Source organism: Pelodiscus sinensis, chromosome 6 (assembly GCF_049634645.1).
Source record: "Pelodiscus sinensis isolate JC-2024 chromosome 6, ASM4963464v1, whole genome shotgun sequence".
NCBI classification, from domain to species: domain Eukaryota; kingdom Metazoa; phylum Chordata; order Testudines; family Trionychidae; genus Pelodiscus; species Pelodiscus sinensis.
Genome location: NC_134716.1, coordinates 31,897,905 through 31,915,407, shown reverse-complemented (window position 1 = coordinate 31,915,407; position 17,503 = coordinate 31,897,905). Strand labels below are relative to the sequence as shown.

At 41.9% G+C, this 17,503-nt stretch overlaps 1 protein-coding gene across 1 annotated transcript in view; it reads right to left on the bottom strand.

The window, feature by feature from the left end:
* Positions 1-206: 206 nt before the first annotated feature.
* Positions 207-17,503, bottom strand: part of PGM5 (phosphoglucomutase 5) — a 102,904-nt gene continuing 85,607 nt past the window's right edge. Inside the window, exon 11 of the mRNA XM_075931677.1 lies at positions 207-1,821. Within this exon, the coding sequence (XP_075787792.1) occupies positions 1,732-1,821 (90 nt within the window). The 3' untranslated portion in view covers positions 207-1,731. The remainder of the gene's footprint in view (positions 1,822-17,503) is intronic.

Here is a 17,503-nt window from a genome sequence, read left to right as displayed (position 1 = left end):
CAGTCTGCCCTAGATGAAGTACTGTAGGTTAAGTCTAGAAAAACATGCTCTTTTTAAAGAAGAGTATATTTAAATTTGGACACCCAAACTGAGATGATGATGCAGGGGACCGACCTTCTGATGCTTTCCACAATCCTTTATAAAATACATTCAAGCTGTGGAATCTCTTTTGACAGATACAAACACTAAATAATACTGTAGTAAAATATTGTGTGGAAACATCAGTGTCATATTTATTTAGAATCAATTAAATAGATAATGTAATTCTACTAAAGGCAATTTTATTAGAATGGATGAAAGCGCAATGTGTTTTGTCAACAATTAGGTATTAAGACAGAAATGTGGCAATCCACTTTATTAGATACTAAATGTCATAGCACTTTTTGACAGAAGTGTCAAAAGAAACCAAAGCAATTTCCTTCACTGCAATATTAGCTAAATTGCATGGAAACATTGATGGGCTGCAATATGAATCGTACACACTGCAAAGTGTCAAACTGCACAAAGCCAACTCAACAAATGATATGTCAAGTGACCCCACTCTGTTCCCAAGGAAGCAAAACATTCAAACAAGTCACATGCACAAAGTGTTTGTGTTCCCGTTCAGTACAAAGCAATGAACCATAGCTAGAGCTGCAGTAGCATTTCACAAGCAAAAAACCACACGTGTACATATACTGCTCTGGTTCATGCCAAGTTCTTTCTACTCCCTTTCCACATTCTGGGCCTTTATATGATCTCTACTTTAAATAATCTAATAGAGTCTGAGCCACCTAGTGCATCAGCCAAGTATTTCATTAATTCATCCCTCTTACACCCATTCCTGACAAGGGGAACATAGGCATGTATCCCAAGAGACAGATTTAAAAATCTTTCCATGGTAATGCATTTATGGAAGATATGCTGAACTTGCAACAGTTACCCTCCACGCCCAGAAAGGACCAGCAGGACGTGTTTATGAACTTGAGGAATATTGCAAAAGGCAACTGTTGCCCCCATGACAATTAAATACATTTTGGTTCTGATAAAAATAATTACCCTCCTTTAAAAAAAGAAGGGTCAAATTCATTGAAACCTAGAGAGAGAGAGACACGAGTCACTACATTTTTAAAGAAGAAGAAAAAAAAAAAGCAAGCACTGGCATCTTTCATTGGCAGTGTGAGTATGTGTGCGCACAGTTCTTCTGTGGCCGTGGGCTCAATGAGCCAAGGCTGTTGATAGGAAAGGAACAAATGGAGTATGCAAATGCAAACTTTGCAAAGACTGATATACTGCCCCTGTAACCTAGACATACAGATGCCTTTTCTCTAAACAAATAAGAAGCTGACAAGAACCACCAATTGTGTTCACCACAATCCATGGTTGCATTGTAGTCCATTTCCCGCTCCTTCCCAAGTTCAAAATTCTTACTTTGTCCTAACACTTCAAAGGTAAAAAACAAACAAACAAAGGTTGGCCTTTCTGTCACACTGGCATTTTGCAACACTCAAAGGTTGAGGGCTTTTTCTTTGGGTTTTGTTTTTAACAAAAAGATATTGTGGTTATAACACAGAAGTCCATACACTATTATCTCTGGCAATTAATGCAACAGAATATGATCAATATTATACTGAATTTTTCTTCCCACCCCCACAATCTTTTAAAGGCACAAACAGCTAACAAGTTTCAGCAAGGTCATCTCTCTTCCTTGCCCTCTCTCTCTTGGCCCTGGGTTAATGATCCTCTGTAGATTCAGGTGATGACAGTGGGTCCCTTCCGCCCTGTCTTCTCATGGATCTGAGATATTTTCAATGCAATGGCTATAAGAGGACTCAGCACAGCCTGGAAGAAAATGAATATAGTGAGCTACATTAAGAAGAAAAGTCAATGAATGTGTTATTTTTAAAATCTGTTACTGATTTTTCTCTGGTTGAACACAAATATTAAAACTAATAATATGAAATGATATCCCGGCTAAGTAGTAACTAATCTGGGCAAAAAGAGCAAACCCTAGATGTTGTACTGATAACCACACTGTGCACCAGCAGTGATGCAGAGCTCTGTGTGAAATATGCAATACAAAACCACATGAAGCTCTTAAACTTGGAATTATTTACGGAATTGAGTTGAAACTGTAAACAAATGGTGTTTTCGCTCTCTCACGTACACATACACACTACATTGTTAACCTGAGGATGAACTCAATGACACAGATTCTGAGGCAGGTATTTTAGTGGGAGTCATAAAATATTTATATGATAACTAATACAATATCATTTGCAGTTGTATTACAGAGGTGAAAGAGGTATTCCCCATGCAATTTCAATTTACAGATATCTATTTACAATCTTATCCACTTCATAAACAGAAATGTTGTTACTGATTTCAACAGAGTTTATGGCCATGGTTATGTATTTAGAAACTTGGCAAGTGCCCAGTGGGATATTACCATTCTTTTCTTATCTATGGATCCACTACTAATTGCATAAAAATTACACTACATCACACAGGGCAAAAAATTCATACATTTTATATAATACATTCATATGATGAGTATGAATGTTAACATTTGATGGAGAATGCTGCAAAATGAAAAAACAAACAAACAAACAAACAAAAAACCCAAAATGAGACAGGTCCTAAGTCCTGCAATTACAGACAGATCACCACAAACATACATGTGCTATGGGGCACTGTCCCATCGTAGATGAAACAGAGATAACCATAGACTTCCTGGCTCTTGGAGACCTTCAGGAGGCACAGCAGGCATTTATGTCCTCTTATTGGCTCTGGTCTCCCTGTGACTGTGACCCATGCCCTGGAAGTGGCTCTCTCTTTCAGGTGAAAGATTTTTTTTTCATCTGGAGATGATTGGAAAGTAAAAATAGGCCATCCAATCCTACCCAATTTTACTAGCCCATCATCTCCATTAGCAATACAATGACACAAACAAGAAAGCAAACAAACAAAACGACTCACTCACTGCTTTGGCTGAAAGCTCTATGTTGTTGGGATTAACACATTGAAAATGTTTTTCAAATTCTATTTCTACTTTTTAAAAGTGTAAAGTTTTATTATTAGAAGCTGAACACAAACTGAGATTAAAAGTGCACCTGGGTACCCGACAAATTTAAACTACTTAATATATTCATACATCAAAAATCGGTTAACATGCATTGTTAGCCATAAAACAGGATATAACAGCAAAGCCGTGCAGTTTGTAAATCGAGCAAAAGATTCCATTAATTTTAGTGATAGTATGGCTCAGTTAAGAACCCCTGGAGAATATATCCTCAAATCTCTGATTGCTAGGGGGAAAAAAATCATGCCTCCCACAAACTAAACATACCAACAGGTCCTGTCTTGCAGAACTCCCATCCAACTGCCTTTCTCCACCTCCACATTCTTAGTTCTGCTTTCCCCCCCAAACCACCATCCATTTGCAATGAATCAGGGCTTCACAGCATTCTAAACTGCATCTGAGGTGTCGTTAAAAAGCTCAGCAGATTCAGAGGCTCGGCTCTGTGCAAATATTTTGTTTGAACTCAGTCCAGATGGATATCATGTTAACTTTGGGAAAAATCTTTGTGGCAAGTTTCACTCGGTTTATGTCAAATACTGGCAATGTCTCTTCCCTTCAAAAACAATGTGTGCACAGTTCTGATGAAAAAACACAATTAGCCCAGCTTTGCTTGAAAAGTGCACAAATCTTAGTAATTTTTTTGACCAATCTGTGTGAGCATTGTCTGTAAGGAAATCCAAATCCAGTTGAATTTTGCATGGTTTAGCAATAAACATTTTGCAAAGTTCTAAAATTCTCTCTGTAAACATCAGGAAACCAAACTAGCTAGTAAAGTAATTTTATCTTTGACAAAACACATATTTTGATTAAGGTCACCAGAAAAGTTCTGAAAAACGTAAAGCCACATGAGCCAAAATGATCTCACATCACTGGATAAGTAGGCAACAAAATGGCAGGTAAAATTCAATGCCGATAAGTGCAAAATAGTGCACATGGAAAAACATAATCCTAACTATACATGCAAAATTAGAGGGTCTACATTAGCTGTTATCACTCAAGAAATATCTTGGAGTCACTATGGATAGGTTCTCTGAAATTATCTGCTAAATATTCAGCAACTGTTGAGAATGTTAGGAACCATGAGGAAAGGGATTGTTAACACAGTAAATATAATAATGCCATTTTATAAATCCCTGGTACACCCACACCTTGACAACTCCATGAAGTTCGAGTTGGCCCAGATCAAAAAAAGATATATTAGAATTGGATGAGGTAGCAAGAAGGCCAACAGAAATGATTAAGGGTATGGAACAGCTCTCATGTGAGGTGTGATTAAAAAGATTGGAACGATTCATCTTGAAGGAGAGATAGTAGAGAGGGATATGACAGAGGTCTATAAAATCATGATTGGCATAGAGAAAGTGAATAAGGAAGTGCGAGTTATTTCTTTGCATAACACAAGAATTGGAGGCGAGCAAATGAAATGACCAGTCAGCAGGTTTAAAACAAACAAAAGGAAAGAACAGTACTACTTCACACAAAACACAGTCAACCAGTGGAATTTGTTGACAGGGGATGCTGTAAAGGCTAATGTAGTAAGAAGAGGGTCTAAAACATAAGCCCATCATGTATCACAGGCCTGGTGTAGGCCTGAGGCCTAGCCAAAAGCAATCAAGTCTTTGACAATATATAGTTGAACCGTGAGCAAAAGGCAGTCCCTGCTCTCAGAATCTAAGAGATACTAGGCACAAGTTGTGAACACACTCCAGAAGGGTAGTACCAGAACATCTTATTAGGAAATATCTTGGTACTAACCTGCTCCCCACAGAAAACAGGAATATACAGATGAATAGTGATATTTTCATTGAACCGATATGTATAAGGTAATAGGCAGCACCCAGGTTTGTCACAAGATGGCACCCTGGTACCTCATGAGTGATGCGTAACTTGTTTGTATTTCTGTATAAAAATGTATCAGAGGAGCTGTCCTTGTCCAGCCTAGGGCGCAGTAGAAAGACCCATCACTGACTGAGCTGCGTCCATTGTCACCGGCAGCGGCGGATTTAGGGCAGGGAGAGCGGGGTGGCTGCCCCGGGCCCCGCGCTTCCCGAGGCCCCGCGCATGCGCCTTGGCACCATGGCGCATGCGCTGTGTCAAAGGGGAGGCCCCCACAACATTCTGCTGCCCGGGGCCCCGCGGCACTCTCATCCGCCCCCGGTCACCGGCACCTATTCTTAGTACAGGCAGTCCCCGAGTTACGTGGATCCGACTTACGTCGGATCCGCAGTTACGAATGGGGATTTTCTCGCCCCAGAGGGCTGGAGTGGCGGGACGCCTGGTCCCGCTGCCCGCCTCCTCCGGGGCGAGAAAAGCTGCTCCCCGTCTCCCTGGTCTGCTGGGGGAGCCAGCAGACCAGGGAGACGCTGAGCAAAGCGGCGGAGGACGCGGGCCGGACCCGCGGCGCTGATCTGGAAGTGCTGCGGTCCGGCCCGGGTCCTCCGCAGCTTTGCTCCGCGTCTCCCTGGTCTGCTGGGGGGGGGGGGGACGCAGCTAGTGCCCCCCCCCCCCCAGCAGACCAGGGAGATGTGGAGCAAAGCCCGGGGCCTGTGGTAGAGCAGGTGGGGCACTGCCGGTTGGTCCTGCAGCACCGCTCCTTGGCACTACTGGACCAACCCGGCAGCACCCCAGCTGCTCTGCCCCAGGAGTCCTGATTCAGCTGCTGCTGGTCAGTTTCAGCAGTGGCTGAATCAGGACGCCTGGGGCAGAGCAGCTGGGGTGCTGCTGGGTTGGTCCAGTAGCGCCAAGGAGCGGCCGCGCTACTGGACCAACCCAGCAGCACCCGAGCTGCTCTGCCCCAGGCGTCCCCAAGTCAGCCGCTCCTGAAACTGACCAGCGCTGACTACAGGAAGCCCGAGGCAGAGCTGCTCTGCCCCGGGCTTCCTGGAATCAGCTGCTGATCAGTTTCAGCTGCAGCTGACTTGGGGACGCCTGGGGTTCTTAAATTGAATCTGTATGTAAGTTGGAACTGGCGTCCAGATTCAGCCGCTGTTGAAACTGATCAGTTTCAGCAGCGGCTGAATCTGGATGCCAGTTCCGACTTACATACAGATTCAACTTAAGAACAAACCTACAGTCCCTATGTTGTACGTAACCCGGGGACTGCCTGTATTCTCGCAGGTGCTAAAACTGTGCTTTTGTTTATAATAAACCTGGCTTGGCGCCTTTGCACCTCAACTGACTGTGTGGTCCACTGGGGACACTCTCAGAGTCTGCTGCGCTGGCTATCTGGGCCAGGGCAGCACAGAGGGAGCATATGCACACAGCCAAGCAATCATCATTTCACTAAGCAAGATACTTATCAGGACTCCACATCAGTGACCTCTGACCACAGCTAATTCTTTCTTGAACCCAGTTAAAGTATTAGACAAGTTCATGGGGAATGGGTCCATCAGTGGTCATTATCCAAGGTAGTTAGGGACAGAACACCATGTTCCAGATATCCCTAAAGTTCTGGTGCTGGGACTGGCCCATACAGGATGAACCAGTCAGTAAGTGCTCTGTTCCGTTCACTCCCTCTGACACTGGCCACCTTAGGAAGGCAGGATTCTGGGCTAGATGGACCACTGGTCAGACCCACTGTGGCCATTCTTATAAGAGAATGCTTCCATCTTGGGATTAAAAGCATTTTAATTCACACCAGATAATGTTTACAACTTATTTTATAGAAGTTCAAACATCTGCTTTTGTATTTGCTAGGCTTTTTTTCCCTGGTGATGGTAAGATGTATTTAGCGGCAGAGGGAAGCAGGGGGGACCTGTAAGACACTATGCCAAAACTTTTTATTTAGAGGGTCATCTCATCTTAAAATATACCCAAGTGAACATAATGGAAAAACTCCGAGACAAAGGACCAGTTTTGTTTACTCATACTGCCATCCGCACCAGCCCTTTTATTTCATCTCCTGTCAACCCACAGAAAAATAACAAAAACCCCACCCCCATCCATACTAGCCAGTTATTAAAAGAAAGTCACAGTGGGACAGAGATCCAATGTCAATCAAACAGTTATATCCCATGTATCTGTTGTACAGGATTTAGGGGCTTGACTTACTAATGGCCAAAATGACCTTTTAGTGTTTTCCATAATGTTAAGACCGTTACACAAACGCAGCTGCAGACTTCTAACCAGAGCAACATGCTGCAAGAACCAGAAGAACTCACCGTTCCGGAACAACTACTGATTCTTTTTAGGGAGAGATAGGCAAGGGTTAAAATATAAAAAGACAATCATAGGATGACTGAGGTTTGATATATGGAGCTACACGAAGATGGCCAATCTACAAGGTGCCTTTTCCCATTCCTAGCTCTGAAACTCCTCCAGAACTTTCTTCCCCACTTTGAACTCTCTTTCCCCTCAGCTGTCTGCACCCCAGATTTCCTATCTTTGAAGAGGGGGTACAGTACTTCCCTAATGAACAGAGACATTGTGAAGTTTCATTATTGTTTGGCTAATGCTTTGAAAGTGTAAAGAACTGCAAGAACTAAGTATTACCCTTATGCTACACTTGGTCTTGCAGCCCAAGCCATAGAGCAGCATCACATTCTTCTTCATGTACTTTAAAACTATTCCTAGACGAGCTCTTCTCTGCTAAATCACTGCACTACGCTAGTGCAGGAGCAAGTTCCCCTTGTGACTCACACACACACCCCCCTCGAGAAGCCACACACACCTCTAGAAGCCCCACCCCCCCCCCACACCTCTCTAGAAGCCAAATCAACATACATATGATGTATTACTCAAATGACAGAAGAATTAAGGCATGGACTAAACAAACATATAAAAACTAACCCTAATACTAACGTTACTAGCTGTATTATACAGCTTGCCTTGTGCTATACGGATGTCTCCTGCAGTGCTTGTCTCATGGTGCTAACTGTACACAAACACACCTATACAAACAGATTCTCACTTGACCTTGCAGGGCTTGGGAGAAGTGGTGCCAAAAAAGAAGTTTTTGGCAGTTTGATTTATGGTGCACTAGAAGCTCTAAACAACCTGGCTGACCCTGGATACTCCACAGCACTGATGAGTCGTAACCTACAAGAGTTCAAGCTCTCCAAGGCCGCTGAAGGCATTGCGCTTGACTTCAACAAGCAGATGCACTCAGTGACTGAGCACAGGGAGTTGACATCTCTACTGTCTGAATGTTCTTTCAGCTGACGCAAGGACAGTGATAATAATGGTGATCTCAAAGGTCAGAAGACCAACTGTTCTTCCCTTAGCTGGAAATAAGATGTTCATGTAGGGTGGGAAGGGCAGTGCTAGAATGTAAACTGAGTACGACTTGGAACCATCTGACTTTGCAAAGCATTCCTCTTCTTTCATATTTTCAAACAAGGACTTAAGGTCTAGGATTAATGAGTCCATATCCATATTTCAGGAGCTCTTTTATAATCATTGTCAGAAGATGTATTTTTAAAATCTGAGTGCGAAAAAATAATTTGGAAATGCTTTTTTTTAGGTTTTAAACTATCCTCATTGAGGCACACTGCAAGGTAATCTATTGCTGCATCAGAAGCTGCATTATTTGAATGACACAGAAAATGCTGAATTATCAAAAAAGCATGACCAGACAGCTGAAAATGCCCGACCTCTCACTGATCCTTTTGAAAAGTCACATATTTAATAGTAAGTGAAAAACTTCAACCATTCCGTACATTTTAATATTTAATCGTATCCTTACTATATTATTTTATATGTTGCTTCAAAACGCCAATAGAAAGGAACATAATTATTTAATTTTAGTATTTCTTAGAATTATTGCTATAACTTAGTACATGGAGACTAGAGAAACCTGTTGTTTCACCCTATTAAATTCCATGGAACTTTTCTCATTAGGTTTCTTATTTGAAAGAATTCTCTTTTACAAGAAAAACAAAACACATACAAATTCTATGGTTGGGTGCTGCTGTCTGATTTTTCTGTAGCAAAGCATTTAGGTCATGTATGTCCCGGTTGTTCTATATTTGTACAGAATCTGGCACACTGTACCCCAGATCCATAACTGCGGCTCATAGGTGCAAATTCAGTACACATAATAAATGTGAATAAAAACTGGCAGATAACTGTTTTTGCTGCATTGTATAGTGTGCATGCTCTGTATTACACCACCTGGACACTGATGTTTTAAACATTTTATTAATCATCACAGCAAATAAGAGAGATTCTGCATATGAACTAAAATGTTTTCCCTTTCGATTTAAAACCTTATGCAACTTTCATACCCAAGAAGTTAGGCAAAGGACAGGTACATATTAGCCTTCTGTCATGATTTCTTCACAGGCAATAAATAGGGGCAAGTCAGAAACTGAAGCTACTTGTGAACAGAAGAGTCACTAAAACCTAATTTTAATTATATCACATACTCACTCAATTGATCTGTTATCCTTTTCACTTAAGTTAAATTTAGCATAACCAATTGCTTGGTAAACATAAGGAAAAGAATGTGCCATACATAAAAGTCCAAAGTTCTAGATAAAAGTAAGCATGCACTGCTAATGGCTATTTAATGATAAAGAATAATCTGGCAGATGCCGCCTCGTGACCGGCTAACAAAAGCCAAATAATTGGTCTTCAGGGTCCATATCCTTAAAGGCATTTAGGCACTTAACTCCCCATTCAACAGGGAGCTACCTGGTTATTAGCAAGCCAAGAAGCAATCTCAGTCATTTTATTTCACAGGGACTGCATGCTCACTTTTATCTTGAACCTTGGAATTTTAGGTCTCAGTACATTTCATTATTCTTGTTTTATCCCTTGGACTTCTGTGTATTGGCATCTTTCATTTTTCTTGCTTAGTAAACATTTAGTTAAAATACATTTAACCTTGGTGAAAAGTATAAATCGATTGAATGGGCCTGCTGTACTAAAATAAAATTTTAATGACTCAAGTTCACGGATAGCTCTGTTTATCAATCACACCTTTTTTTTTTTTAACTGGTGCAAATGAGACTTTTATTACCTGTTCTTTTGCCTAGTTACAAGGGTACAATCATTGAAGCTATAACCTTTGAAAAGGAAGCTATAGATGTAAAAGGCTAAGAGGCTGGAAAGGCAACAGACCATCCTGACTGGCAAACAGTCAGCATGTTAGGGGCATAGCTAGAGCCTTCTTCTGCTCTAGCTAGTCTGAGCTGAAGAAATGACTCCCTGAGATCACATCCAGTTTGGATAATTTAAAGAGTGCCAGAACTTGTGTAGTGATAGAAATGTAGCCGTGTTAGTCTGGGGTAGCTGAAGCAAAATGCAGGACAATGTAGCACTTTAAAGACTAACAAGAACTTGTGTAGAATGAGATATCAAAGCAGTGAGCCAGTTCACAGTGAACTCCTGCTAGCTGTACCTATATAATTCTAAGCAATTTTCTTCCAAATGTACCATTTCAATAGCATGAAACTTTGGCAGTGGAAGAGCAGAACACTTATGACTTCTGATGATCTTGAAAGTGAGAGATTGCAAATGTCATTGTCATAGTCAAACATAACTATGATGATAACGTGAGTCCAGACCTTCTGGGAACTCTTCAAGATCAGCAGTATTTATTTGTCTTCAATATTCTAAAGAATGCGAAGACCAATTGGTAATTATGTCACAAAAACATCTAAAAGGCAAAGACTGGAACTTGATAGGAAAGTTGCAATCATCTTTTATGTTGACATCGTTTTCAATGTAGCACAAAATTAGAAATTTAAAGATATGACTGAAGCACTTCACCATGGATACATTATTCCAGACAGATTTAAACACACAGTTCTTTTACCAGATGCTACTAATACATAATTAGAAGAAACACTAGAGGACGGACTCTAAAGAATCAGAACACTACAAGTTGGTTCAGACATCAGAAGCGACTCAATTACAGCTAAAAGGATTTCTTCTTATTGCTTCTGGTGCTATACCTAGAAAGAAAACTGCAGAATATCAGACTGTATCCAAGTTACTGTAATGCTATCTGAGAATTCAAGTAAAAAATACAAGAGTTATAAGCTCCTTTGTCATCTGCTCTGATGACAAAAATGAAATGGAAAATATGAGAAGTTGTCAGGTGCAGGCAAACTAAATTTCTGACAGAGTTGCTCTGTTCCTTGTTGAGACAACACCACCACCTAATGGCCCTAAAGCACACTGCAGAAATTTAAAAATCCTGCAAATATCAGCCTCCTCCTGGTTGATGGATTTTAAAAGGATCTCAACTAGAGCTAAGGCAACATAAAAAGTAAAAAGTTTCAAAGTTCAAAAATTTGTTATGAGCTCAATTCTCAATAATATGGTGCAAAACTCTCCAGATGACTCTCTCTCTTTCTCTCGGAGGATGCTGAAGTTTGCAGTGAAGTTTTTGATCAAATCTTAACACCCTTATGCATAACAAGGGAATTTACAAAGATACACTCAATTTATGAAAGCAATTAAAAAGGTTTCATTAGAACCGACAGATTACTGACTGAGGATACTACTATCCATAATTCGGAAAAAATCAGGATTGATTTAACAAAGAACTTAGAACCAGACAAGGACGAGAAAACATATACAGGCAGTCCCCGGGTTACGTACAAGATAGGGACTGTAGGTTTGTTCTTAAGCTGAATCTGTATGTAAGTCGGAACTGGCGTCCAGATTCAGCCACTGCTGAAACTGATCAGTTTCAACAGCGGCTGAATCTGGACGCCAGTTCTGACTTACATACAGATTCAACTTAAGAACCCCAGGCGTCCCCAAGTCAGCTGCTGCTGAAACTGATCAGCAGCTGATTCCAGGAAGCCTGGGGCACAGCAACTCTGCCTCGGGCTTCCTGTAGTCAGCCGCTGGTCAGTTTCAGCAGCGGCTGACTTGGGGACGCCTGGGGCAGAGCAGCTGGGGTGCTGCTGGATGTTCAGATGATCTTGAATTCTAACAAGATTTTTTTTTATAGAAATGAAACCCTTCACACAGACTTGGTGAATCTTGGTAATATGTACATAGAAATATGTAAATGGAATCTGGGATTGATAATAAATATTTTCATCTCAGTTTGAATGCTGCTTATCAAAAGAAAAGTGCACTGTCTGGGACGAGACTGTAACAGGAGAAGAGAAGCAAAAACGTGAAACTTCAGAACATTTGGAAGGTTAGGTTGGTTTGAGTGGGAACACAGACATCTGGATGTTTATGAGTCTTATTCAAACTAGCTGAACATCATGGATCTGTAAAGCTCAGCTGAAAAAAAGAGTCTCAAGATTACAATACTCCTTGCTCCTGGTAAAAAACACGAAAATTGTCTCGTGGTGTTTTGAATGTTCTATTTCTGATCTCAGCTGCAATTTGTATGTGCTGAAACATGTCCCATTGAAAATGTTCAACTTTTTTCAAAATAAATTTTTCAATATCAAAACGCACAAAAGGCTTGATGAGAGGATTGGCTGCCAATGCTAGAAGAATTGGCCCCAAAGATGCATATGAAATTCAGGCTAAGTAGGAAATGCAAATACACTAAAACAAAAATGAACATTCTCCGGTCTTGTTTGCCCTTTAAATCCCTGCTGATCACCCACACAGTAACTGAAAATAGATAGGAAATATTAAACAGCATTTACAACAAAAATGATTAAAGGTCTAGAAAACATGAGCTGTTAGGCAAGGCTGAAGGAATTAGGCTTGTTCAGTTTGGAAAAGATGACAGAGGGGATGTGATAGAGTTTTTCAGGTATCTAAAAGGGTGTAAAGGAAGAGGTGGGGAATTGTTCTACTTGGCCTCTGATGATAGAACAAGAAGCAATGGGCTTAAATTGCAGCAAGGGAGATTTAGGTTGGACATTAGGAAAAAATTCCTGTCAGGATGGCTAAACACTGGAATAAATTGCCTAGGAGGTTGTGGAATCACCATCTCCGGAGATATTTAAGAGCAAGTTAGACAGACATCTATTACGGATGACATAGACTGTGCTTGGTCCCTCAGGGTGTGTCTAGACTACATGCCTCCTTCGACGGAGGCATGTAGATTAGCCAGATCGGAAGAGGGAAATGAAGCCGCGATTAAAATAATCGCGGCTTCATTTAAATTTAAATGGCTGCCCCGATCTGCCGATCAGCTGTTTGTCGGCAGATCGGGGGAGTCTGGACGCGATGCCCCGACAAAGAAGCCTTTCTTCATCGACACAGGTAAGCCTCGTGAAACCAGGCTTACCTGTGTCGATGAAGAAAGGCTTCTTTGTCGGGGCATCGCGTCCAGACTCCCCCGATCTGCCGACAAACAGCTGATCGGCAGATCGGGGCAGCCATTTAAATTTAAATGAAGCCGCGATTATTTTAATCGCGGCTTCATTTCCCTCTTCCGATCTGGCTAATCTACATGCCTCCGTTGAAGGAGGCATGTAGTCTAGACACACCCTCAGGGGATTGTACTTGATCTCTGGAGGTTCCTTCCAGTTCTAGTATTCTATGATTCTATGAAAATACCTGTTTTTGTTTTTAAATGGACAGTCACACACTACTAATGCATCTGAAAACAAGCTCTAGATTAAATGCCTACATCTACCAGTAGACGGCACTTTAACCCATGTACGGTCACCCATATTAACATGAACTAGCTTTGTGAAGACAAGAGCAAACTACTGTGTACACAACAGGTCATTCTGCTGCAGCTGTTGCAAAATGAGATGCAACTCCTTCAAAACAGATGGCTTTTCTTTTTCTGCCCAGCACCAAACAGCATACATTAAAACTATCCATGAGTACTGTGGGAGTTGGATTACCAGGAAGATGACTATTTCTTTTATAAGAACGGCCATACTGGGTCAGGCCAAAGGTCCACCTAGCCCAGTATCCTGTCTGCTGATGCCAGATGCCCCAGAGAGGATGAACAGAACAGGTCATCATCAAGTGATCCCTCTCATGTCATCCATTCCCAGCTTCTGACAAACAGAAGGACACCGTTTCTACCCATCCTGTCTAATAGCCATTGATGGACCTATCCTCCATGAATTTATCTAGGTTTTTAACCAAATTCAAGTCTTGGTCTTCACAACACCCTCTGGCAAGGAGTTCCATAGGTTGACTGGAACTCTACAGTTCAAATTCAACCTGGATCAATAGTGAAACAAAATTGCTTCGTCTAAAAAGTTCAATAGGCTGTAGAAAGCCAGCTGGTAGTTCCAGTGGTCCATATCACTGTAAGTGGCTATGCATGGAAATGAACCTATTCCCACCTCCAGAGTTAGCTTTTAGAACAGAGATGACACACATTGGCAAGGCTTCAAGAGATGCCTGTGCTGTCCTTCCCCCATGGTGGCACAGGTCCAGTGAATTGTCATGATGATGTTCATCTCCAGTTCTCTCAATCTGGTATTTTCACAAACTCTTAACTTCACTTAGAAATTTGAGACTTTCTATTGATTAAAAAATGTTAAGTGTTAAACATTAAACATTCACTTTAGAACATTTTTTAAAAGAACACAAACTGAAATCCAGCTCAGTCCCTCTCTCCCTTCGTCTTACTTGCCTTAAAACAGCTAATATTGAACAATTCATTGTTACAGAAGTGATTCCATTATAAGGAGCACTTTTGCCTTTTGTAATGAAGAGGGTCAGATAGTTTAATTAATTCAGAATGGAAGACTGGCAGAACATTCCTTATTGTTTCCTAGTGTCCTTTACAAAGCACTAAAGAATAAATCATTTAACGTGTGTGCGTGGGTAAGCACTCTTTTTGTCAGGATGCGTTAAGACAGGAAATATGGTCAGACGTGTGTTTATTTCATAAATTACTAAATGTCCATGATAGATCTCTCAGATGTGTCCGGAGTGGAAACCAACAGTTAGCCCTGTCGCCTCCACTGACGTGTTTTCGCTTTATTTAGACTCTGCCTACAAAGGGCAACCAACCATGTTTAACACCTATGTGTGTACACAGTTTAATTACAACTGTTACCAATCTGTGCTATTACCAAGTTTGGCTGGGCAGCATGGAAGGTGTCACAATGGTGCTTGATCTTTAGTTTTTCCCTCAGTTAAAACACATGTATTAGTCCTATATACCTGGGTGGCTAAATCATGTCATATCCTGAGTTGGACACAAGCACAGAGTGATGTATTTTCAGAATAAAATTTGCAAAAACCTCTGTGGAGAGAGAAGACCATTTTGTTGATTATTTTAAAACAGAATGTTTTGCAGAAATAAAACAGCCTTAAAAGAAGCTTTAATTTTATTGTCTCAACTAGAAACTTTTATAGATTAAAAACATGATCAGATTCTGTTCTAGTGATGTGTTGCATTATACAGAACTTGTGGGTTTTTTTCCCTTGGGAATTTTGATAATGTGCTTTGAATTCCCTGTAATGATTGAGAGGAATGATAGCCATACGATAGTTAAGACTAAAGCTACTCAACTCATTATAAATCTAGTTATCAACCCCTTTTTATTCAACAAAATGAAAAATCTGTCCCAAAATGCACAAGCTTGTATCTCATCCTAAGGCAGAGTCTTCTTGGAAAGTTTGAGAACTGTAAACAAAGTATAATACTGAGCTTTTTTGGAAACAGCTGGACTACAATGAAACCCTCTCAACTTAAATTCCTCTTTAGAAAACTTTTTTGATTATAATTAAGAGATGACTCTTGGACTACTACAAATTTCTCCCTTATAAGGAATCCTGAAGTCGCTTGGACTCTGGCATCTGTGCCTCCCAACTGTACTTTTATTGTGAGGAATCACTGTGACACACAGGCTATGAGATCCCCAGTCAATCTTCTTGACAAGGAATTATTTTTTGAAATGTTGATTTATAATTCTAATCTGATTGCTAGAAAAAAATTCAGCAGAAGCTCAAAGATATCTGGAGTTGTCTTTAAACACTAAAGCTCATGCCTGCCTCTCTCACCTTGCCCTGCAATGCAATAATTAATTAATTAATTATTATTACAACAACAAAACACTACAGGTTGAACCTCCCTGGTCCGGCACCCTCGGGATCCAATCAGTCCTGGATGAGAGATTTTGCCAGACCAGGAGAGGTCATTTCTAGCCTCTCTGCCACCGGCCCCAACAGCCCTGACCCAGCCCACGGCAGCTCCCCACCTACAGTCAGTCCCGCTGCCCTGCCGACCCTGCTGGGCACTTGCACACTGGAGCTCCTAGACCACTGAGAAGCTGTGCACCGTGGCTCTGGGCCCCATTGGGCAGCCATGTACTGTGGGTCCCAGCCTCACTGGACCACTGCTGCTACTACTCAGGCTCCCAGCCCTGCCAGGCATCCATGCACAGGGTCTCCCAACCTCTCCCCGCCCCTCCCGGGCAGCTCTGTTGCCACATGCCGGGCAGTTCTGCTGGGAGGTCGCTGAGGGCAGCCTGCTGCTCTGCCAGCCCTGCAGGGCTCCCTGGTGCTGGTCTTCCACCAGGACACTCTGGTCCTGCAACATCTGTGCTGGCCCCCAAATGTTGCCAGACCAGAGTTCTGGTTTAGAGAGTTTCAACCTGTATATTCATATTGCATTGGCACTTAGAAGTCTCAGCCAGGTTGGTGCCTCATTGTGTTAGACACTGCACAAATATATGGCAAATGACAGCCTCAAAGAGCTTATAATGATGCAAATTTAAGTTTCCAATGCTTTAGCAATAGGGCTCTGTCTGTCATGAAGGTCTCAGAAGTCACGGATTCCATGACTTTCCAAGACCTCTGTGACTTCTGCAGTGGGCAGTGTGGGTCACTCACATCTACCCAGAGGGGCCAGCTGCTCAAGTGGCTGCTAGAGCAGATCCACTGCCAGCCCCTCAAGCAGCCAGATGCATCAGTACTGCTGGAGCAGTTCAGGCAGCCCTGAGAAGCTGGCCCCAAAGACTGCCCAAGAAGCAAAAAGTGCATCTGACTTCAGGGACGTGCTTAGCAGCAATCCCGGGGGTGGTGTGAGCAGCTGGAGCACCTATCACTTGGTGCCCCTTCCAGCAGCAGAGATCCCTGGTCCCCTCCAAGCAGCAGCCATTTCCAGGGCCCCCCAAAGCAGTGCCCCTCTTGCTCCCAGCAAAGATTTAGTTAGGGGTATATAGTGCCAGACATGGACAGATCACGGGCCATGAATTTCTGTTTATTGCCTATGACCTGTCCATGACTTTTACTAAAAATACTAAGGCTAAATTGCAGCCTCATTTATAAACACAGCTAAAGGAGCATCACAAGTGTCTAATTTTGGGAAGGATAGGAAAAAAAGGCAGAAGACCACCAGCCTCAAATGTATCCCATGTTAGTCGGCATCTGAAAAAAAAAAAACCAAGGCGTGTGGGGCACCTTAAAGACTAACAGATTTATCAGGACATAAGCTTTCGTGGCCAAAGACCCACTTCAGATGAATTGGGATGGAGTTTACAGAGGACACGTTTGAGCAGGAGAGGCTTCTTTGGCACAGGGATATTAAAGACAAGTATCACAATGTACATGCACAAGGAAATACGAGCCATAATTCTGGCATTTCCTAAC